Source organism: Ischnura elegans, chromosome 6, assembly GCF_921293095.1.
Source record: "Ischnura elegans chromosome 6, ioIscEleg1.1, whole genome shotgun sequence".
NCBI lineage: Eukaryota > Metazoa > Arthropoda > Insecta > Odonata > Coenagrionidae > Ischnura > Ischnura elegans.
Window position 1 is genome coordinate 67,500,383 of NC_060251.1, and position 24,845 is coordinate 67,525,227.

The 24,845-nt window shown below is 37.9% G+C and overlaps 1 protein-coding gene across 10 annotated transcripts in view; it reads left to right on the forward strand.

The window, feature by feature from the left end:
* The window catches only part of LOC124160929 (TLD domain-containing protein 2), a 962,297-nt gene extending 938,866 nt beyond the window's left edge, over window positions 1–23,431 (forward strand). For 9 of the 10 annotated variants that reach the window (XM_046537059.1, XM_046537054.1, XM_046537057.1 and 6 more), the window contains 3 exons: window positions 16,429–16,725; window positions 17,453–17,637; window positions 19,881–23,431. In XM_046537059.1, coding sequence (XP_046393015.1) covers window positions 16,429–16,725; window positions 17,453–17,637; window positions 19,881–20,016 — 618 coding nt within the window. In that variant the 3' untranslated portion in view covers window positions 20,017–23,431. Of the gene's footprint in view, window positions 1–14,726; window positions 14,850–16,428; window positions 16,726–17,452; window positions 17,638–19,880 lie in introns of those variants that run through there. The other variant, XM_046537063.1, reaches the window with a different exon arrangement.
* The last annotated feature ends 1,414 nt before the right edge of the window (window positions 23,432–24,845 follow it).

A 24,845-nucleotide genomic window follows, 5' to 3' on the forward strand; every position in this document is an offset into this window, starting at 1 on the left:
AGATTACGGAATGGTACTACACACCTACTATCGTCAGTTTTAGTGCACCTATTAGCATTTACGACCATGTTTTCTCCATTGCGATTGTTTGCCTCAAACAACTGACTGGGCGATGTATTGTCTGTCGGCCGTAATAAAATAAATAATAGCTAAGTACTTACTTACTTTGCGTTATTTTTGTGGGGTTTGGAATTTTCATCAATTTTATTTACCGATGAATTTAACAGAATTTGAATACGGCGAAAGGGATCCAGAAATTTATATACCCTGGCTCAGTATGTAAGTGAGTGAAGGTCCTGTTAGTCATTGAACAGTCTCGTTGTCTTGTACTAGCGTCAAATAGTGTGTGTCATAGTGTGACGACAGTGAATCAATGATTAGCTAAGAATGCGCTGACTTCAATCCTTTAGCTAACAAACAACCGTATAAGTTGAAGGCCAGATGATACGCTGAACTTCGAACGGCCTTAGTAGACGGCCACGAACTCGTCTTTGCCTATCAAGACATTAATCAGGAAGCTATTTTGAAAGCGTCATAAAAGTGACTTCACGGGGGCAACCCTTTATGTCTGCCTTTGTTTTTTTTTAATGGAACGTTAAGGGGGACAGTATCTCGGCAGAAAGCGTAACCCTCCGAAAGTAAATGCAGCGGTTGGTTCTCTATTTTTTTGTGAAAGAAACTTTGCAACACCGCATAGACTTAGCATATTTTATCTATGACGGAATTAATGATACGTTCTGTTTGGCTTTGAGATGGCATATACAATATAGAGCATACGTCCGCGTATTATGAGTTTTGTCGATACAGCCATGCTATACGTGCCAAAATCTCCAAATATCCGTAGGCATATTAAGCAATTATTGACTTATTAATCGTTAATGAAGTAATTTATAGTGTTTAAATTCGGCGATAACAGAAAAATATTTGTAGCTATTAAGTACGTGATATCTTCATTTTTGGGTCAAAACTGCCTTAATACATGAGTTTGAAAAACTTTGGTTTTAATTCTAATTTTCACTAATTTTCCTCGAGTCTACACTGAAATCAACAATCTCTCGTTATGGATGCATAAATTCATCCTTACTTCAGTATATATACTAAAAATAACTTGTGCCCCGTGGCCGAGATAAAAGTTACTATATAAATGGGAAATCGTGACGTGTCTGAATCGACTCTTTTTCGTCGAGGTGTGGAGCCACATTAAGGAGCTCCGTCGCCTTCTACGAGTGATTCATTCGACGACTATGTGACCTTATAAATGCATACCTAATATGCGTCTGTTTGTTGGCGTTACGGAATTGCTGTCGGGAAAATCGTATTTGGAATGTATTTGGTCATTATTGTCGCTTTCACTTTCAATAAATCCCTAATGCTTTACGCTATCCGTTTTGTAGGTACGCGTAGTTTATGATTCTGCGAAGAATAAGACACGTTGACATCGTAAATATCTATCTTAAACAGAAATGACTGTATTAAGAATGGAATAAACATTCATTTGGACCCACGCCAGACTAAATGATGTGTTGTTTAGCTTTGGACAGTGATGCGCGTAATGGTGCTTATAAGATGAAGCATGAGTTTTATGTGCGAATCCAAGGTTAAGTGATTACCAAGAGAGAGTGTTTCAATATTTTCCTCAGTTAAGCCCTGTATTTTTTGTGGTTACTATGGAACATTTAGCACTACTGAACACCATCTTAGTCGGTGTAATAGTAACAATATAGAATTCATTTTGGAATGTATTTGGCAGTCTACTACAATTTTTTTATCATTTTTATACGCGAATCGGCGCCTTGTGGATTCGCCAGGGAATTAATTAAATCTTATTTTTTACGTTAATTGTAAACAATTGTTATACTTTTCAACAATATTATTTTCTAAAATGAATATCATATAGCCCTACAAAGTGGAGTTGGAGGCCGTTAAATATAAATTGTTGAATTATTAGCTCGAGCTTCAATTGAAGCATGCATCCTGAACGAAGTCCAACTTTTGTCGACTTTTTGAATCGAATATATTTGTTTGTTTTTTTCGGTGATAAAATTATATCGGGAAACATTCGTTTTTGGAGTTTTCTTTTCTTTTTGCGTTGCTGTCGACGAGTGTAGTCCGGAAGTGGCTTATATCCTCCTGGCTGGTTTTTTTTTAAGAGTTCCTTCCTTCCTCCTAAACATCGTGAGCCAAGTTCGTCAGCGCGAAGTGAGTTGAAAATCTGCAAGGAAGGAAAGCGTCGCCAATAACTGAGGAAGACGCAGCTCGGTTTTGATTGAGCAACGATTCCTAAAGAAGTACAGGAAATGTTTTTTTTCCTCTTTCAATATTTTTTTATTTTATTGTTATTTTAGGAAAGGTCATACTTCCTCGTGCCCACTGTATGTAGTATGAGGATTTTTATTGTACTTTTTTGGATCCAACCGTTTTGACCTTCATTAAATTAAATCGATTTCCATTATCAAAAATGCTTATTTAACTTGAAATTTTTGTCCACCGTCGCACAATGTATCGCATAATCCTGATGATTTGTGTAAAATTTGTGCACCTTAGGCGAGAAAATAGTTACATCTAGTCATAAATACGGAATGGGGTCCTCTAGAGTTCACGAGGCGAGCATATGATGTAGCGAATGAATTTTTTTAAATATAGGCAGTTTTTTTCCGTGGAAATGATATGTATTTCCAATATGAACCGTATAAATCTCACCTCTTCTCAGCGGCCATCTCCTCAAATGATCTGGGGCCATACTTTTTGCAGTCAGCTACCATTCCTTGAACGACCAGCCCCTGACCTTTACTTTCGCAACATACTTTTTAATACGACTCGTATCTTGTGGTAATTGGTCTTTATAATCTAGAACTCTACGATTTGAAGGCGTTTCGATGAGTAGTGTCGCGAAGTGGCTAATATTCTCCTTGCTGGTTTTTTTTATAGATTTTTCTTCGTTCCTTTTTAACTGTCACCATCGTTGATTTTGCAAAAAACACAGCTGCTCGTTCAAATGCTACCGGACTCGCATCATTCATTCTGCTTTGCAATGGCATTAAATCATTAAATTTTAATTTTGTGACGAGTAAATTAAGTCATTTTCAGGTAATTAATTTGTTTCATTTTATCGTCGCTCATATCTGAGCACCTTCATATATTTCTTCTCTAAACAGCAGTCAACTTGATTATATCCGTTTGATGGCCCCTTAGGGTAGGTTTCAATGAATAAAAATACCGCTTGAATAGTGCCAAAGGACCTCGATGTTGACCTATGCAATGGAGTCTAATATTTTTCTTCGCGTGTGGGCATTGCTGATTGATAAGGAATATCTCACACATTTCATGTATTTTTATTCTCGTCATGAATCTTTCTACGTGTTCATGTGTTCTCGTCGGTGACCGAAAAGCGTGTAAGATTAATCTTTGTGCTAGCGGAATCTTGTCACTTGATACTTGCCAAAACCTTGCAGTTTCATGCCTTTTTTTGACGAATTGGCACGGTTTTCGAGGCTTGTCGTCAACTATACCCACATTCTACGGAGGTTTTTGAGTTAAAGTTCTGAAGTCCTTGACCAGAAAACCCGACACTCGGCCAACACTCGTCGAAGTTAGTCCCAAAATGGGAGACGTGAGATTCGGTATGTACGTGTTTTGCTTTCGAAAACCTGCTTCACAAAAAAACTAAAGTTCCCGAACATTCGACTCCTGAATATATTATAAATGATTAGTCCATTTATCTTTCGCCACGCTGATCGGGTAAGGGATCGAAAACCTCACGCTTCTTCACGTGCGACGTTATAAGTCTTTAAAAGGAGATTTTTCCGAGACACTGTCATTTTTATGAAAATTCAGTGTTTATTATGCTGACTTTCACAAAAAAGGCCTTCCGTGCTATAGTTTCTAAAAATTGTGCTGGAAAATCCTCATTTTTTTACATTTTCATATTGGAACTTGTACTTGTTTATGCCCACGACATATGTTGTCTGGCGCATCAATATCCCCTCCTTACCGCAAAGTACTATCCCAAATTCTGTGCCTATAATCGCACGTCAGAATATCAGTCCACAAAACCGTATCTCGGCCAATGATTCAGTTATCGTTTTTTTTACCTCGATTTTCGTTCATTCTTTTTTATTATAAATATTTTATGAAGAACACTTTCGTGTCTTATCTCGATATTCTAACAGTTTACTGAAGGTAAATTTCGCAAAAGATTTCATGGACAAAATATCAGCTACGATTATATGGTCTAAATTTTACTCGTACGATTTTCTGTACTAGAAATTCAAGATACGCCTGAGTGGAATGATTTTTTTTTAAATAACTTTGCGGAAAAGTCCTAAACTTTTGTAAAAACTGAAATAGCTTCAGCCATACCACTATAATCATGCGTATAATAAAAGTTAGTGACGTCTCCGTACTACTTTATGCCGTAATGGGAAAAGAACTATTTATCGTAGTTAATTTTTTCCCGGCACCAGTGTCAATATTGTACGATTACGTCTTTTTCTCACCGTGGATGCGTACATAGGCGGATCCAGGGGGGGGGGCACGGGGGCACGTGCCCCCCCCAGGACCTTAAAAATATGATAGATTTTTAATACGGTCCCATTATAATTTCGTTCGTTTTGTATAACAAGGTATCCTTGTGCCCCCCCACTGAACAAAATCCTGGATACGGCCTTGCTTGTGCCCCTCCCAGAAAGAAATCCTGGATCCGCCCCTGGATGCGTACATTTTCTTCTTCCGCAGTGAAGTGATTTATCGTTTCACATTTCTGGCGTAAATAAAGAAGCCTTTCGACCCTGGTGAAGATCAGGGACGAAATAAAAACGTGAATAGCGGATGCGTTCCGCTTCTTGGCGCGGACCTCCAAGTCGGTCGTTGTGGGTCATAGAAACGTGAAATCGTTCTGGTGGGCGAAACTTGATGTATTCATCGATTCGTTTTAATGACATTTTATATTTTCCGCTCTTATCGCACGGCAAGGATTAAAATACCATCACTTAATATCATTTTAATTATATGCACAACTAACTTAAGCATGTACATAAACGTTTCCCTTCTATTTTCATTCTAGCAAATATTATGCAAAAGTCAATGGTCATTTCAATCTCTAATTGTATGCGTGTCTTGACTTCTTTTTTGTGAATACTGCAATATTCTTTGTTCTCCGCGATTCCGCAAGGTAATAGCAGTGGCAAAGAAAATATTTTCATTTTTTAATATAATTTTCTTAGATTAACTCTATTGTTAATATTTTAGATGCGAGTTCTTTTTAAGATATCATCTTATGTTGTGAATTGATGATTATGCTATTATTACGACTCTCTCGGATATCTTGATTCAAAGAAATAGTGGAGATTTTTTCGTCAATATCTTAGCTACATTGAGGGCAATGCTTATTTCTTTTTACCCTCATCCATGTATCTTTGAGAATCTCTTTTTGTGCCAAAAGTATTTATTTCCATGCTGCGTATTTATAATATGAGAAGGTTTTTTTCGGGTTAGAATTGAATATTATCAATCCTCAGTGGTCTTGAGAATATGACGTCGATGCCTTGAAGGTACGGCTTTTTTCTCTCCAAACTGGGCTTTAACGAGGCTGTGACGTCAAAACTCCCAGTCATTGTCGAAGCTGCACGAATTCGATCTCTTCCTGAATAAGACCTCAGGGACGAGTTCCATTGTTGCGTTACGCCTGAAACTTTTCAACAAATAACTTTTCTACCGGGATTTTTCTGTGTTGTTTGATAACTGAACTTTATAAATGTTTTAAAAGTCCTGCGGTTGGCATCCCTCGAGGCGTTAGTTGACATTATATCAATGAGGTCAGAACCCGGTGTTATTGCTGAGACTTTTAATCACGGTACCTAGGTTTGTCATTGGAGTACCTCCAATATGACGCCTGATTAGTTAGTTGTCATTTATAGATTTCTCTTTCGAGGGCTCATTAGAAACTGACTTGAGTTTATTGAGTGAAAAATACAGTTATATAAGTCGAATTATTCTTTCATTTTTATTTCTGCGTAGTTAATACATTTTTAAATGACTTGCGCCAGTCTAAAAACAGCGTAGATTGCATTCCTTTATAAGTTACGCATTTGGTCTAAGTATACCTTTGCCTTAGATAATTCGTAATGATTCTAACATAAGATCTAATGCTTACTTTGCCTTGCATGGTGTTGTCATCGTCATCATTCAACAATCCTAAGATTGGTTTGACGCTGCTCTCCTTTCCTCTCTGCTATCCGCTAGCCTTTTCATAGCGACGTATTTCTTCTCTATCACTATAATGCAAAATGGATGCAGTTAATTAAGTAAGTCAATGATAATAGATTTTATTTTAATCCTCTTACTTTTCCTTCTTCCCGAGTGTTAAGTTTGATGTAAATAAAATTTCAAATCGAAGCAAAACATGAAAAATAACCTGGGACCCCTAGATCAGCAGCCAAGTGTTAGACAAGACTACGCCGAGGAACGCCCAAAAGCCGTCAGCGAGTAATTCAATTCTCTTCGAAAATCAGAATGATAGTTGGGGATGTTGGTCAAAGGATTTTTCCATTTTTACAACAATATGGCGTAGGAACACCCAAATTCACCGGAGCAGAAAATAAGTACACCAAAGTGTTACTTCAGAAAGTAGGCGCTGTACTCAATTGACTACCTCGTGCCCCTAGAAATTATGCACAATTGTTGTAAGATCTTAGATTATCCCGGCGTTTTCAAGTTGAGAAAGGATTCTCGGGTTTTCCACCGGATAATTGGCTGAATGCCTCCCGACTTTCCGAAGAACTACTTGCTCTACATCCTCAGGGGATCTTCTGAATTATTCAATGAAGAGCAAGTCGTTCTTCGGAACGTCAGAAGCCTATCATCAAAAACTAGATCAAAACTAGAAGAGGGCAAGCCGTGGTCGTTCAGCTGTAACATAGAACATGTTAAGGAAACCAAAATTTCAAGAAAATTATAACAGCGTACCATTAGTTTTTTTAAATCCTATACTCGAAAAAAATATTTTCATTACATGTTTTATATTTGTATTACATTTCTTTCACTTAAAGAAAATTTGTGCAAAACTTTCGTTCACAACTGAATTTGCTTTTGCTTCTTGGGGTGGGGGGTGCTACCCATTGTCCGGTGGAAACCCCGGGAATCCTTTCTATGCATGATTATTAATTCGTCGTTGTCGGAGAATTCTAAGTGCAACACCTTTTCTCGGTGTGACTCGCGGAAGAATGTCGTCTGGCAGCATAGTAGCGTTTTCTCTCCAGCGGCGGAGAATTCTCTCCTGGCGGTTCGACTCCTCCTCCTCCTATCTCGAGAACTTTCACTTTCTCTTCCCGCCGGTAGTTAGCTCTCACGCCCCTCTTCTTCCCCCACCTCCTCCGCTGCTGCTAATTGTTCATCGAGGTCTCCCCCGCCCCCCTCGCGACTGTCGTTTGTTTAGAATAGCCTGCCAAGGTGTTGCGCCACCAACTCGTCGTTGAGTCTCTCGCGGAGTCTTTTTATAAACACACGCGGAGACACGCGTGCGTTGTTAAAAAAAATCAAATGAGTGCAGTCGCCGTTCGTGTAAATATAGGCGTGAGAACTGTAATGCGTTCACGCCTTTTACCGCTTGTCAACGTCGTAATGAGTCCCTGGGAAATCATCCATCTATTCATGTTAAAATAGATGTTTGTATGTCCGAGATCTGTAGACTCCGTCTACCGTTTCAATGATAAACGTGAAAGTTGTCGCATTAGCGTAATTTTGGAGCGCTTCTCAAGTACTCCATGGAAACCTACCTTAATCGATAGAACACTTAATTAATAATATCTATTATTGTAACCGCAGGGCCGTATGTGATTCATTTTGGTCCTCAAGCTTAGCATAGGATTCAGATCAGCGGTTTCATTAATATCCTTTTTAAGAGTTCTTTTACTCAAGATGCAGGGTTTTAATTATAATCGGATGGCTGAAGGAATTGAGTTTTTAATTCTTTCAATCTATTTTCGGATATGCTACGTGCTTTTCTTTAAACAATGTTTGAAGTTCAATTATCTCGCATTTTAATGAAGTTGAGTGCAGAAAATTTCATAAAGAGCCTGTGTAAATTATTTAGGCTAGTAGTTGATGATTAAGTTTGAAATTTTAAACCATTTCCATCCTTATCGCTTTGAAAACTGGACGTTTTTATGAATGATAACAGTAATTCTTTCAATAAGAGTTTTTAAAATATATTCTGTGGTAAATGAATACACCCAGACCGGAAAACTGCTCCCAAGTTTGACTAGTAATCTGTATTACATTCATTCCTAAACCTTGACGGCTCATCGGCGCTTGTCACAGGAGGAAATGGTTCTGTGATGTGGTTGACCGAGCGGTGAAAACGTTTTCATGGTTTTGTTTTTGGCTAAACTCTATGGTCGGTGAGGACATGGTGGAATTTCGCCCGTCCTATGAGGTTTAATAGCGTCAATTGGCGGTGACGCGAATCTTATTACGATCCCGTGCTTCGTCTAAGATGCCGCACTGACCTTTAGGTGAACCAAGCACCTCGAAGGCCGGCAAAAATTGGCTGCAATTACTTCGTTTATCATCTTCCTGCAGTTTTATTTCCTCCCATTCAATTCCACAGAGGCCGCTCTGCTGCAATGTCATTGCCATTACCGTGGCAGGCATTATAGCGACTTCCTGAAGTAACTCGCTGGTGTGCTTTCTTTGTTTTAGCTTACTGAGTTAGTTGTTTTAACTTACTTAGTGCCGCGGTGAATTTTTTGGGTGTAAGCTATTTTGTGATGTAATTTTGTAATATTTTTACAATAACTCATAGGAATTGTTATCATCCATGAAAACGTCCAGCGTTCAATGCGATAGGAATGGAAATTTAATCTATTATTTGCCACAGTATCTATTGCTTTTTTATAAACAGCTTCTTTAGACGTTTATTGCAGTTAACTTCAGAGAAAAGTTAAGACAATTGAAATTAAAAATTAATTTTTGTAAGAATGGCGAAATATTTATGACGCAAGCTCCCTATATTATCATTCTGCTTTTCGATTAGAAGAGGGAAAATTTTTATAAATTAGTTGGGAATGCCGTGAAACATGATGATCTAAAAACTTTAATTATAACAGAATTAGTGGGCAATAATATTGTGGAGTTTCTTTACTCTTATTTTATTAACGCTATTATTTCGGATAATTTTAGTTATTTGAGGTTTAGCCAACGATGAATAATGAGGGAAAAACTCGATCGTCTTCTTGACAAGTTGGGGAAGGCGAGAAATCAGATGTTTCTACTTGAGCTGATCATCATTAACTGAAACATTCGCATGGTAAAAGACCCGTTTGTTCTGCCCCAGCGAAAACAAAAAATGCTATACATAGCTCCATCATTCGACAGATAAGCGAGTAGTTAGCGGTTTGGAGATAATGCTGGTTTCGTGACCATTGGTAGATCTCGCTGGCGGAGATTTTGGGGTCACGAAAGGTGGAATGAGTCTGCGCGAGTGGGCAGAGAAACATTAGAAGTCTCCCTGGGAACATTTGAATATGTCCAAAGTCCTGTGTGCAATTCGTGGAAGATGTGGAAAGAGGACAATAAAAATAATTCCGTATTCCAGAACCTCTTGACTCAATCTTGAATCTTGAGTCGAAATCAAGATGACTTAGAGTTGGTGTTCGTACTACCTCAACTCGGCTCACTTGAGCATTGTGGTAAAGTATGCAAAATAATACACTTACCTCAATTATTTTCATTCCCGGTTTCCTGCTCATCAAAAACTAGCATTGCTGGAGTGCAATGACACAAGTGGGAAGTTTTTTTACTAGAAAATTTTCATCTCAATAATCTGAGGTGATTGCGGCGGACATCTTGGAACTTGGCCGCTCAATTTGAGTCGAGACTCGAGTGAAGTCTTCTGATACCAACGTGGCAGCTGAGTCTAGTTTGAGTCAGGATCAATACTTAAGCATAGTTATAGAATAGAGGCTCTACTTACAGACACTCTTTGTGAGGTTGTGGAGAAGAATAGAGAAGGTGAAGTGAACTTAGAGAAACGGGAACGACGAAGTGCTGAATGTGGTGGGCGAAGGTATGACTTCTAAGAGGAGAGAGGGAAGAGACATTGCCTATATACATCAATCAATATAGGGAAGAGATGCCAGGGGAAAATTTTTGAAAAACAGGGTACTAAGTAATGGGTTTTTAACTAATTTTAGCACTTTTCATCCTCGAAAAAAAACTTCGTTTGTTAAAAAAAATATTTTGTAAATTCATGATTTTTCAATATTTTGTTTTCTTTTATGCAGGAAAATAATTGTGTTTTTATATTTCGGGGTGGGAGTCCGGACACCCCCCCCGCCCCCTCTGGCAACGCCGCTGCAAGTAAGCCAGGATTTTTACTTCAAAAGACAAAATCGCATCTTCGATGTTCTAAAAAAAAAAAATACCATCGATGGTGGTCAAAGGCGTAGCTAGGAATTATGGCTAGGGGGGGTTCCAGGCGCAACTAATACTTGGGGTCCTGGGGGTATAGCATAACCGCCAGGGTAAGCGAGAGGTGCGGGGTCCCTCCCCCATAAAAAAAAACTGGTTCAAAATGGTGAGTTTTACGGCCTTCCGAGGGATTTTTTAATTAATCCTAACACTATTCTATAAGTAATATTAATCCAATTAAGTAAAATAGATTTAATTTTAAAAAATTTCTGAGCTCTGGTGGGGGGGTTTATCCTAAAAAAAACCCCTCTCTCGCTGCGCCGCTGATGATGGTGATTTCAGTCAATCGTGCAAACCTTGATGACTTGAAGTTGTTGTTCGAAGGCCCTTTTGCGGTTCGAATATATTTCTCGGCCGGGCCGAATTTGAATCTCAGAACCAGATGGAGGCGCCATGATGATTTTGTTTTGTCACATAGTTTAGTAGGTGTCCGCTTCCCGTGTTTCCTGCGTACTTGACCCACTAGAGTGGCGAATCCGGCCAACAGTGTGGACGACGCACCTCGCTAACTCGCCTATCCCTCATACTTCTTTTTTTTTCCCTCGGTTAGCTCTATTGGACGCTAAATATAGTCGAGGGCCCATTCGGACTGCCTAGATAATAGGGAAACTGTTAGGAGACGCTGCATTGCAATCTTTTATGATGGACTCCCTCAGATGTCTCACGCAAAGACCTGAAATTTGGCCTTATCCAACACGAACATGAAGCCTGTCTCTCGCATGAAAATATAGGCATTAAAAATATCCGTATTTTATGTCTCTTACAGGTACATATAATCAATTACTAATATTAAAATATGGTAACGATTAAGGTAGGTTACCTAAGCTTAAGAAGCATTCTGGCAGCCTCCCCTTCCTCCGTGTACCACTTTCTTCTTTAAATTTACTATGAGGCCTTCTCCATTTCATTATATCTATAATAAAAATCCGATTCTCCTCCTTCCTCTCCCTATTTTACGTAACATTCTAACCTCAAACACTGATCTAAGCATACCCTCCCTGATAAGCAATCGCTACATCCATGCGTTCTGTCTCCTACGTATCTCATTCAGAAGCTATAAAATTAATCACCTCTGGAATATTTATTCAAATCCAACTGCTAAACACCGAACTCCCTAAGCCTTTCTCCCCAAATCTATCGCCTTCCCTGAAACCTAAACCTACATCCGTACTATGACTAAGTAAGAGGTTATGGTTCTGAAAAATATCGTTTAGAAAGGTACTGTAGACAGCCACAACGGCTGCATCTTAGACTGCCGCAAATGCAAGACATATCGACATGACGTAGCCCTCAGTCGTCTGTTTCTGTTGAAGACCGCTTTGTACTCTCATCATGTCATCGTGCTGCTTTAAACAAGCGCTTCTCAAAACTTCCAGTTTCTGCTCTTTTAAAGTAATCCGCATTGAAAAACAGCTTTTTTTCATAGTGACACCAGTTATGCCTTAAGATTTTTGACGAAAGTAAAACTTAGGTTCATCACCTTACTAATTTTATGTATTATTAGCAAATGAATGCTGTGATTGAAGTCAAATCACGTGGGCCACTTGAAAATGGCGCTATTTTTGGCTCAAAAAGCTGTAAAAAATGGTGAAGTTTATTGAGGATTGAATTATCCACATTCTCTTTAATTTCATTTTTATGTTTCTATCTGGTCAACACCTACGAAAAATATCTGTCTTGAATCCTGCTGTAGCGAATTTACCTCCGTGAAAGTGTTGCGTCTCCCTTCTTCTTTTGAAAACAAACATGCATCGAATATTAACGTGGAAGGTTTACTTAGAATTTATGTAGTCCGTCCATCCAACGCGTGTCCGGTGGCGGAAAGAAAAAAATATCTTTGAAAAAATTCCTATCGAAGAGATCGTGGAAAAAAATATTTGGAACAAGTTTCGAAGTTGATGCCCTCATTCAGATACGGCTCTTTTAAATCTCCATCGCGCCTTGATCGCCAACGAGGAAACATTTCGGCTGGGATGAACTTGGGTGTTGATGTTTGGTCCACTTGTGAATGCCATCTGCTCCCTTTTCTACAGGAAACGCCAAGGAACTTCCTAATTCGCTACTTCCCCATTTATGAAGTGAATGTATCTTGCCAGCAAATAGCCGAATTTCGCAGATGAGACGGGAGTTAAGCGTCAGCATTTATTTATTTTCGCGAATTTCTCTGTGTTATAAACTTAGTAAAATGAATAAACAGTTTTTTTTTGAAATAATATTTTTATGGATTCTAAACATACGATTCAGAACCTAAATTTTGTATTGAAAAACATTCCTAAATAAAAAAATTAAATTCCTTTAAAAAAAATTAATTTCATTAAGTTTAGGGCTCAAAATGAAACCATAATTCCCTTGGTTAAAGCGTCATAAATTGTTGGCGAAACTACCTCGAAAAATTCATGACTCATGTAGATTTTAATTATGTACTGTTCACGGCAATTTGGGGCAGTTATTTCATCTTTTTCTGTGTTCCTGAATTTACTTACACTCGAGTAAAGTTATATATTTTGGAAATCGACATTTTGAAATTAATGAAATAACTAATAACGCATGTTATAGAGATTAATTGATTATATATCTGGAATTCGATGATAGGTGAAATGTATTTATTTTCACGAATGGGAATACGGAAATTAAGGGCGTCGATAATCTTAGTTGCCTCTTCCACGGTCATACCACTTAGGTCGATCGTTGAGACCTCCAGAATGGTCCTGAGCTAGTTTAGGCCGGACAACATGGTCTGTTGGCCATGGAATAGTTTTTTGTTGCCCTTGTCTTGCGTTATTTTTTCTATGCTTGAACTTCTGTATAATTAATTTGGATCCAATAGAACTGCTGAAGAAAAAATTGTGAAATAAATATAATCTATTCCCGTCTTGTTATCGTATAAGTTCATTTTTACAGTCTTTATATCAACTCACCAACCTGTCTGCTTGTTTGTCTGTTTGTTTGTCTGGTACAAATCTTGTAACTCAAATTTGACTCACTTCCTGTGAAGCAAAAACGCTGAAATTTTGCACACTTCTTCATTTCCGATGACAATACATGAAAATATAACTTTTTCTCTCCAACCCCCCTTTAACCACCCCCCAGTCAACCCCCCCCCCCCCCCAAAACATGTTTTTGATCTAAGAAGTTCCAAATGGTCGATTTTCGTGTTTCGTGGCATTTTTAACATAGGGGTAGGCATTTAAAAGCATAGGGGTGGCATTTTGAAACATAGGGGGCTTACCATTCACTGAAAATTTAATAAATATAGTGACTTTTTTAATACGTCACTTTTGGTTTTTCGGGGTCACTGAGTTTTTTTGCTTTGTGTCAAATATAAACGTTGCTCATCCCCTGTAATCTAAATATAAAGGCTGGTTTTTAAAAAAAATTTTTTTATAAGAGCTTATTACTCAGTGTAGTTGGTAATATATTCTTTAATAATAATAATAATAAATAGTATGGCGTAGTAGAGGGAAGAATGGAAGATAATTGGAGGAGGAGGAAGAAAATATTTATAGATAGGATCGAAAAGTAATGGGCATAATAATAATTTTAATACTAATAATGCTTTTAAATCGTGGATGTTTGGATCAAAAATGCGCTCTCTATTTCTATATTATTATTTGCGAAATGGTCAACGTTTTTTCATAGAAAATTTAATTTTCATGTCCCAGATCATCGCAAAAATCTGTGGGGGCCTCAGTATGTGGTTTTCTGCCTTTAAGTGTGATAGAACCTTGGTCTCGTGTATTGAAGTGTCCATAATCTGTTTTCCATTCGGGCACGTGGTCTCTGACTTCGCCATCCCTCTCTGCTGTACCGAAGCGTTCTGTGCCGATGCTGTCCCGTTCGCACTGTTGAGTCTCTTTGCCAATCAACCCACGAGAGTTCCCCAGTTCAACATGAAGTAATAATAGAGCCGGTATTGCGGCTTCGGACGCGGCGTTGCCAAATGTCCCGCTGGAATGCACCCAATTGAGCGCAGCCGATGGCCGACCGCGCGCGCGCGCTCGCGGTCTGACTCCCTCGTCCCATCGTGCTTCGTTCCCATTCAATTGTTTTTTTTCTTCTTCTTCGCGTGCATTTTTTACTTACGTACGCGTTTTTTATTCAGTTCACCGATCGTGTGTGGGAGGATGAGGAATTGGCGGTAAGGGGCTTTGCTTAGGTGTTATTATTGGTTGCCCGCGGCAACTAAACTGTTTCGTGAATTGCGAACCTTTCATGATCGCTGTGTGGTAATCTATTTGTTATCTTTTGTGCGAATCGATGTCCCCTTCTTTGGGATGGCAGAAAATTTCTGGAATATTTCTTTGGATCTCCTATTTGTCGACTTTTTCCGAAATCTTTACTTTCGTGGTGTCGGCTACTTCTCTTTGAATGAAAATCACGAGGTAATTTAATCCATCAGAAAATATCCTCTTTCCTCCCGTATGAAAAAATTGTATAAACCTGTTTCAAATTTTTATACATTCTTATACATTGCCATGGTAATGTATACAAATTTGAAACAGGTTTATATAATTTTTTCATAGGGGCTGCTGCGGAAGGAAAGTAATGACAATAGCATATTAACATCTTGATACCTTATTCGTTTTTACCCTTCTTCGTATTGGTAACTCATAATTTTGTTTTTCCAAAAATGTCTGGATTATCAGGAAAAATGATATTGATAGTATTTTATAAAGCGCTGAGTTGAGATAAATGTCAGAGATTAATATTTATCATAGATCACTTAGCCCTCTCTCTCCCATATTATCTCTCTTCCATGTTTCTCCAACGACCTTAACCTATCATGCAAACATTCATTTATGCATCAAAGAGCGACCTCAATCGACATAGCTGATTTCTCCCCCTCTCATTCTGAGTGATCTCATCCCTGCTTAATGTTAGCATGCTCAGGAGCACATCCAAGTCTGATGTAATGAAATGACTTGTCGTTGATGATTCCATAATGATGCCTTTACTCTCCAGTAATCATTTGACTGACTAATGTTCCATGTCTTACTTCTTTAGGGAGGGAAATGTGTTCTTTATAATGACTAGTTATAACTATTGCCTGATTTTAATCACCTCGTGAGGATTTATGACATGCATTCCATTCAGCAGTCATAATCTATATCTTGTAAATTTAGGAGTGAAAATCTTGTTTGATCACTGTCGTGGTAATATTAGAGTGTATACATATTTTAGAGTTCTTATTATACCATGTATATTGGTGAGTGTTGTGCTCACACACAAAGGTTCAATGCTCGATGAAATATTGGATCTATGTTGATCACATTCAAAATAGAATAAATAATTTTCAGAATGAAATTCAAAAGTTCATAGCACATGCATCTTGAAGCTTCAAATGCTGTGAACTTTTTTAAATGTAGTAAATAGTAATTTCAATTGTTCATTTCTATTAGTGCTTTATACTATGCTGTCCTCCCTCCTGAGACATTTGCTTTTATGAGTTATCAATCCATTGTCACTATCTGCTATGCCCTTCTTTGTACCTGTCTTCATCCATAGCCACCTTTGAGTTTAGTGTGTGCTTGTATTTTTATGCCAAAGGCCAATGTGAACAAATTTGACTCTACATCTAGATATACCTCACTTACGTGATGTATTCATTTTCACCCATTTTTGAGTGTTCTCTTTCTACAAGCAAGATAATATTTGTAAGTCATTGAAGTTGGTGTTCTTAGTCTTATGAATGACTATGTGTTAGTGTAACTAAATTATCCTCAGTAGGATGGATAGTTTTAATAGGCTTTGAGGCATGAGTTGGTACTGCAACATTGATTGATGATCTAGGACCACTTTAAATTAGTCCACTAATAACACATAGGCATGTAGTAATGCAATTGCTTGTCCAGTGCACCAATATTTGTAACATTTCTGCTTCCATAGTCGTGTGAATGTACTTATCATTGAGGCTCTGTTTTGGGGGAGCTCCATTATCATGATTTTTTTTCATTGTTTTAGGTTCTGTCGATGAGCGAAGAACTTCGTCGAGCTCTGTATGCAGCCAGCAGTGCAGCTAGCCTTGAATCATCCGCTTCGTCAGAAGTTTTCCTCCCTGAGTTGGCAGGAACCACCGAAATTTTGTCAGAGGAACACAGGAGAAAACTCTGCCGCCATCTCCCAGCCCGTGCAGAAGGATATGCGTGGTCTCTAGCCTTCTCAACATCCCAGCACGGTTTCTCGTTGAATTCCATGTACAGGAAGATGGCTAGAGTTGAAAGTCCTATCCTTCTCGTTGTACAAGATACGGAAAATAATGTAAGTACTAGAGTCTCATGGCCATTTTACTCAACTCAAGTTTTACTCAATGCTTAGGTTGTTACTTAGCTCAAGGAGCATAAGTCTGGATTCCAGGAAACAGTAGGTGAAATTATCTAGCGAAAGATATGCTATTCTGCTGAAAAATTTGATCTCCTGAAGTTGATTCAAACAAGTATCCCTTTTCTTTACGTTTATTCACCACTTTATATTCTCATTATGAATTGTAGTAGTAGTTTTGGCGTTACGGGTGCGTCGACAGCTAAGGTCATTAGCACCACGCGCAATCGAATTCCGACGTAAGCATAGACTATAATATAATATTATAGTCTATATATTATTCGTATGAATTCTTTTAGTAAATTGGATGGCAAAGTATTATATATCTCTCATATTATCATATACATTTATATTCTAAAATAAAAATCTGTTCATAATTATGTTGGATTCTCAATACTGCAGCTAAACCTGTGGAATCTACATGTTTGCATATATTGATTGGTAATAATTACATTTTATTCGTATGCAAGTTGCTGCTGCATAATACTAGGCTGTCGTGTGATTCCAGGTGTCCTGACTGCATTTGTTTTCCCAATTAATCAATAAACTTACTGTGTGCTAAATTACCTATACAATATCTTTGTGTTAATGCCTCTTGAATTGTGACTACAGATTAATTTATTTAAGCATTCAATCGATTAATTCCTTTGTGTTTTCATTTGTAAAGGTCTTTGGAGCCCTCACATCATGTGCTCTGAAAGTGAGCGACCACTTCTATGGAACTGGAGAGTCATTCCTGTTTAAATTCGACATCGACTCCCAAGACACAACATGCACAGTCTACAACTGGACGGGAGAAAACATCTATTTCATCAAAGGGAACAATGAGAGTCTGGCCATTGGAGCAGGAGAGTGAGTGTCTCTTGTTTTTTACTTGATTTTGTTCAGTATTAGCTTAAATGCAGAATGCTTAAAAGGTATTGTGGTCTGAACCACTCTCTTAAGTTTCTCCTTCTATAAATGATCATTATAAATCTAGAAAATCTGAATATTTTTATGCCTCCTAGGCATGTCAGATGGTTCACCCAAGATTTAAGCTGTTTTTTTTGGTACACATCTCATTTCGATTTTTCTATAAGCTTTTGTGAGTTTAAAAATAAAATAAAAATCATTTCTGTGTTACCAACCCTTTCTAGTACAGAGCTGATTCTGGGAGAAATCGAATTTCAAGATTTTGCACAAGATAATACGTAGTTTAGATATTTCCTAACTGGAGCTAAAAATTTGTACATTTTTGATGTTGCTTAGAAGCAACATTTGATTATAATGGGTTAATGGATTGGATTGTTGATGTTACATGGCTCTATGTGGAGTGTCCATGATAAAGCAAACTTTAATGAATCAAGGGCCATACCTTGATCATTCAGGAAATTGTGTGAAAAATTTCTGTTATTTTTTTGAATGTTGACATGGATACAACTATTATTCACAAAGCCTGATAAATGTATTCACATGTACTGGTCCTAGCTGCAAAGTAGTATTCCAAAAACTTATTCCATTCAGGCTTACCTTGAATTCCATGTCCAAAAAATTGTGTGTGTAAAACCTGAGCCATATTATCATATCTGAAATTTCGTCCATATAAATCATATGTCGGAGTACCAGTTCACTAAGCAGCCGCATTACGGCCAGCAATTCAATTTTCATTCCTTGACACGAATTCTATTAATTTTTAAAAATCATAATTTCCGACCAAAATCTGCGACACTATGTCAACAATACCAAATCTCCTTGTCTTATACGCAAGGGGTTAAAACCAAGAAACGGATTTTCAGAGGTGAGACATGAAAATGTTGCTTTTTCATAAAATATGTATAATTAAAACAATTAATGGAAATCCAGATCCCAAAATGAAAATTAAATAATAGGTTGAGATATGGCTTTCTGGACTGGAAACTCAAGATACACCTACTTGGAATGATTATTTTAGATTCTACTTAATGGCCAGGAGCTTTCGGTGTACATATATTGAAGCATCAGTCAACATACATGTTTCGTAGGCATGACATATCCATCGGATCCATCCCTTGGGATTTAAATCGACTCCAAACTTTAAAAGAACTTTAAAAAAGACTTTTAAAGAATTTGAACGCATTTGTAGTGTTGGTTTAAATAAGACATTTAATGGAGTAAATGTTGACTGATTTTGACCAAATTTTGATATGTTGTTAATAATTAGCTGAGCTCTTACATTTGAATGAAGTATAAATATTTTTTAAGGCGATTAACGATGGAAAAAATTTTCTAAATAGCCACCAGTTAGCTTCCATCAGGTACACTATCTGGCCAGAAACTTACAAAAAAAAACTTGTGACATAGCAGTAGGATAACTGATAGATATCACTATGCATTCTGCATACTGGTTGTGGCGTTTGTGACCAGCTTCAGGCCACGTATCAGTACGCTTGTGGACGTGAATGGGTTAAACCAGTATCTCCATAGAAATCCGTACAAAAATTTGAATTTTCAAATGCAATGTTTAAAAGAGAATATTTTTAGAAATTTTTTAGTCTTTTTAGATTCTACTTAGCGGCTAATTGTAAGATTGCTCAATATGTGATTGTATATGTGAAGAGTTATCGGGATCACTACTGGGTCGGAAACTGCAGTACTGCTGACGTTTTGATGTCTGACCCAGACATTATCCTCCCGGCTATGAGTTTCAATTGAGACATTTTCCTAGCTTATATACAGTCACTCTGGTACCAGGTGACTGCTGATTGGCTGTCATCAGCGGTGCACTCTGATTGGCTGGCGTGCTGGTGATGATTTCTCTTGGCCTTTTTAATGGTTTTTGAGCACAGATTTCCAAGTATTGTTCAACGCTTACAAATTGTACCTGACCATTAGAGTGACTGTATATGTACATGCTAGGAAAAATTCTCATGCGAAACTCATAGCACTGAAGGCAATGGCCAAGTCGGAAATTGAAACGTCGGCAGTAATGCAGTGCCTGACACGGTGGCGATCCCGAGAACTCCTCACAAAGTCAATTTTCCGGGAAAGCACTAAATCTTTCTCCATGTGCTGGTATGTTTGTAAACATCAAAATAAATTGCTCGGTTATGACATGACTATTTCGCTCTCTTCCGCAGTGGCAAATTTGGACTATGGTTGGACGGAGATCTTTACCAGGGGAGGACACAGCACTGTGACACCTACGGGAATGAACCGCTCGTGCCCTCTGGAGACTTTGTGATCAAAACCCTCGAGTGCTGGGCCTTTGTCTGAGCGTCTCTCCTTCTCTCACTGCATCATACTTTTGTAGCCAGAGGATGAAGTGCATAAATGCCAGGTCATCTTTCAGTCTGTTGATATAGAGGGGATGGCAGTGGAGGCCTTGGGCATGATTTGCACGACGGTGACGACAATGATGTGACCAGTGTTGTTAGTTGGTCCTCTTGATCTGGTGGGACCACGAGAAATCCTAAGGATGGCATAACAGTTGCCCAACCCACCCTGGAATCTTGAAAACTGAGGTCAATATTTTTAGGATCTGGTGCCCATAACCCACACCTTTCCAATTTGTCTGGGCATCATCTGTCGGGCAGGACTTGAACAAAATAATAAAGAAAAAAAACCACCGTGACGGAATCAAAGTGAGGATTTCGACAGTGAAGAGAGTCGTCATGGTAATTTAATTGATTGGTTGCTTTCCTCTCGTTGAAAAAAATGGAGAATTGTGAGGTGTTCATATTGGGTTTTGTGTCACACTCTCCACCTACTCTTTGTTATGAAGAGCATTTATTTTGTGGCTCGCGAGTAATTGAAAATGGCTGAGCCGGTGAGAAATTTTTCTCTCTCTATTTATTTATTTTTTTGTTCTATTTGTGATCATTTATGTTCAGTGACAAACAAAGTCATCCGTAGCTCACTTAGCCATTCACGATATATCTAGCAAGGCAATGTGAATGGATGGCAAACTCAATGAAAAGAGTTTATCAGCTCACTTATAAAGGCTTTGATAATATGTATTTTGATTGCTCTACATTCTGCCTTATACAAGGGACAAAATGTTTATATCCTCACCCCTCTGGATTGAGTCAATATTGTCCACCGAGATTGTTGCATGATGCAGCATCATCCCTTTGGGTAACTTTTAGTGATTAAAAGTTGTTTACGACATGGAATATGATTCTGTGCAATTGGGAGCAATGCTTTCATAAATCTGTACACTGGCCTTAAGAGACTGCTGGCCAATTTCCCAAATGATTTTTTTTTTTTGAACAGAAATGAAGTGTGGCAAATTCCTGCCGGTGTTACTTTGAATTTTATTATGCTTTTCATTTTAGTAGCAAAAAAGAGACTTGAGCATTATTGTTGTAAACGTTTGGAGTTGATTATTGTAAATTTTAATACTTACGAATTGATTGCCAAATGTCTTCGGTCCGTCGTGGCCAGATTGGTTGGTTCAGCGTGATCTAGTAAAAAGAGATATAAGGAGCATTTCTGTAAGGGCACCTAATATTTGGGCTTTGAGTAAGTAGGTTGTCTCAATTACTGTGGGAAGTTGAAGAAGTTGCACTTGCATTATACTTAAAAGCCATTGATGCTTTGTGTGACCTGTTTTGGTGTTTAGGCAAGTCATAAGAAGTAATCCAATATATTATTTGCTCTTAGTGGATTCCTTATTCCGTAAAGAGAAGTGCAGTTCTGCTTCTTACAATCAGCATATGATGAAAATGGTTTGAGTTTCTCATACTGCAGATAGGTACTTGTTATTACAGCTAATGGCAGTAATTTTGTGCTAATACATGGGCTCCAAGTTTGCAAGAATGTTGGTGTAATTTAGTGATCTACTAGGTAATGAAGAATGCTTAAACAGTTTTTATCTATTGAAAAAGCGAAGATTGTCATTTCTATGTCTCATTAATGAATTTGATTGTTGAGGTTACATTGCACGACCTGGGGTGTCTATGATAAAGTATTCTTTAAAAAAAATTAATCCCAAATTTTAGTTTGCATCTTGAATTGTATCGGGTGTGTTGACGGCACTCGAAGTGAATTCCCTTGACATCGTGTATAGGTGCGGTAAATGCTTCTTCAATAGATGAGCTAAGGAAGAATATTAAATTTTAACAAATAAAAGATATATTTATTTTGTTAGGACAGTTGTTGCAATGGTTGTGTAGGGAAGCGAATCCTTAGAGTACTTACAAAGCCTTTTGGTCATGTGAGTGTAGGATTTGTGTCTGCCAAAATGCTGGTATAAACGTAGATGCACTTGAAACAACTATATGTTAGTTCCATCAATCGGTTAGTTGGGATTTGGCCTACCTGTTATCCTGAGCATGTAATACCTCAAATACCTTAAATGGATTGTCTTTGGTGTTGAAGTTCGATGCTAATTGTGATTGATTCTGCAAAAAAATCAGGGGCCAAAGGCTCAGTGTTAGTTCCTCTGCACTTCCTATGGACCAATGTGCTTCTCTCGATCTACTGTGTTGTGTAATCAGATGTTACTCAAATCCCACCACCCCTATCACAACCCTATACCCTCACCTACCATTCCTCTTAAGACCTTGTCGAAAAAGAAGTTCGTACTATTTTGAAAATGTCCTTAGGAATGGATTTATGATTAGAGTTTTGGATATTTCTTGTCATGCAAAAAAAAAGAGTGTTTACTCAAGTCAAAGAGATGTTCTCCGTTAAACTGAAATACCCTCAAGTGAATAGGTTTATTATACCTTTTCTTATTTTTTCTGGAATAGGAAACGTATTGAAAGTTTCTCATAATGCTGAATTTGAGGATCAGGAAGTCTTTATGGGTTGGTCAAAACTGAAGCTTTGTTTGGGCAATAAAGGAGATGACTTTTTAACTTCATTTGAGAATCATTGAAACAATTTCATGATATTTTCTGTTTTTTGTACTCGGAGGATTTTTGATTAGGATGAAGGTACAGGAAAAAAAAACTAAAAAAAAAAGGTCTTCAAACAGAAAACATCGATACTCTCTGTCAATTAGATTCATGACTGACCGATTTATTTCACTGCGTGTATGTTATCCTGTGAGCATGTGCGTAGAATGAAAGTGCCTCTAGAGAACAAAGTATGAAATGGTTTAATTCACCCGGGACCCAAAAGTCTCTTGTTGAAATGCCATTATGTTAACACATTGCCAATGGCTGTAAGCTTTTCATGGTGTCAAAGCACTGCAAATCCCTTTTTTGCTGGTGGTAATTATTTTATATGCAGAGCCTGTTGATGAATCTTAGAGAAGTGAGTTTGATTTTTTGCTGTGAATGAATTGCGTGCAAGCTTGTGAATTTAAGCAGTGAATGAAATGTACAAAGTGTATATAAAATAGATATCTATATTATTTACCAGTTGCAAATAATATGAAACATTTCTGTTGGTGGGAAATAAAGACCTTGTGGTGTTATCAATGCATTGTCATTTAAAACATGAGGAAGTTATTCCTCCCTGTAGCTCTTAGACATTTTATTTAATTAATTTTGAAAACTCTTCAGTTAATATGAATTTATTTATCATCAGCTTGACATAAAATGTGGCAATTAAACCTATATATTTGTATGGATTTATCTCAGTTAAAACTGACTTCTGAATCTTATCAGTGACATCTTGGCTCTGATTTCAGCCAGCTGCAAGTATATTGTGTGATGAATAAATGCGCCTTTATTTAAAATTAAACTTGTGTCATTTATCACCTTATGAACTTCCCGGTTAATCAAAATGAATGTAGTGAGGGAGATAATGTAAATTGAGCTTTTCTATAGGCTCCTTATTTCCTTGAGTAAAATATACAATCATTTCAAAAAGTCTGTATAAGGTAATGCTCCACTCACCACTTGAAGTAATGTGGTGAATATCTGTAAAAACGTTCAAGGTATGGAGCGCAATGCACAAGAACTTTGGCTCTTGCTGGACGAGATTATGTCACCAAGAGGCGATGAAGGTTGTGATGGGGCTGGAATGTTATATGAGTCAAAAAGCAGGGCCAATCGCCCCAGTGGAAAGAACGTGTAGCTGATGAACCCCACGTAAGGTTGCACTCACACCCATCATAAGTTTTATCTTTTGCGCTCCCAGTGGCTCTAACTCCCCCTCTGGATATAGATGTGTCAGAACAGGAAGTTTTGCAGCACTGTTCCAACAGGTGAACAATGCCAAGATACTGTTTTCATCGGAACAGTCGTTCCAGCCACTCACCAGACTTATTTAGGGATCTAATCTAAACTGATTCCAGGCTGTATACACTGATAATTTTCCCATGATAATTCCTTCCTGCTAAGCTTACAATTGAGACTCAAACAATCTGGTACATTACGTTATGCTATTATTTACTTCATGGATAAAAAAAAACATGCAAATGCTTTGAGATACAGTGGTGAAGCGAGGGGGGGTTTGGGGGATAACCCCCCCCCCCCAGAGCTCACAAGGAGACATAGCCAAAGTGATGTTCGGGATCTGGATGCGGATGTTATTATCTGAAACTATATAGGTAAGGTAGAAAAAAAGTCACGGCTTTCTTCCACATAGGCCCGGGTTCGAGAGATATTCGCATGTAAAGATTTCGCTCACCTTGAGATCCCTTGAGTAAAGGCTCCCTCTCAACCACGAACGTGGTGGTGTGGTCTAGGGCGTTAGTCCTGTAATCTACAGTTTGTATACTGGGTTCGAGTCCCAGGGTTACCAATATTTTTTCTCTCTTCTAATTTTTGAAATCACTGTTACATTTTATCCCAATTCGTTTTATTTAGTTACTTCGCGATTTTTTAAATTAAATATCAATTTATGGATTTTATACGAAACTCCGAATTGTGCCTTACCACGCGAATTAGAGGACGTAGATCTTTCGAACCCGGGCCCATGTGGAAGAAATCCCTGACACTATTTCTACCTTACCTTTATAGTTTCAGATAATAACATCCGCATCCAGATCCCGAACATCACTTTGGCGATGTCTCCTTGTCAGAGAAATTTTTAAGTTTAATCCATTTTACTGAATTGGATAAGTAGTACTTATAAAATAGTGTTAGGATTATTCACTTAATCCCTCAGAAAGGCATAAAACTCGCCATTTTGAACTACCTATTATT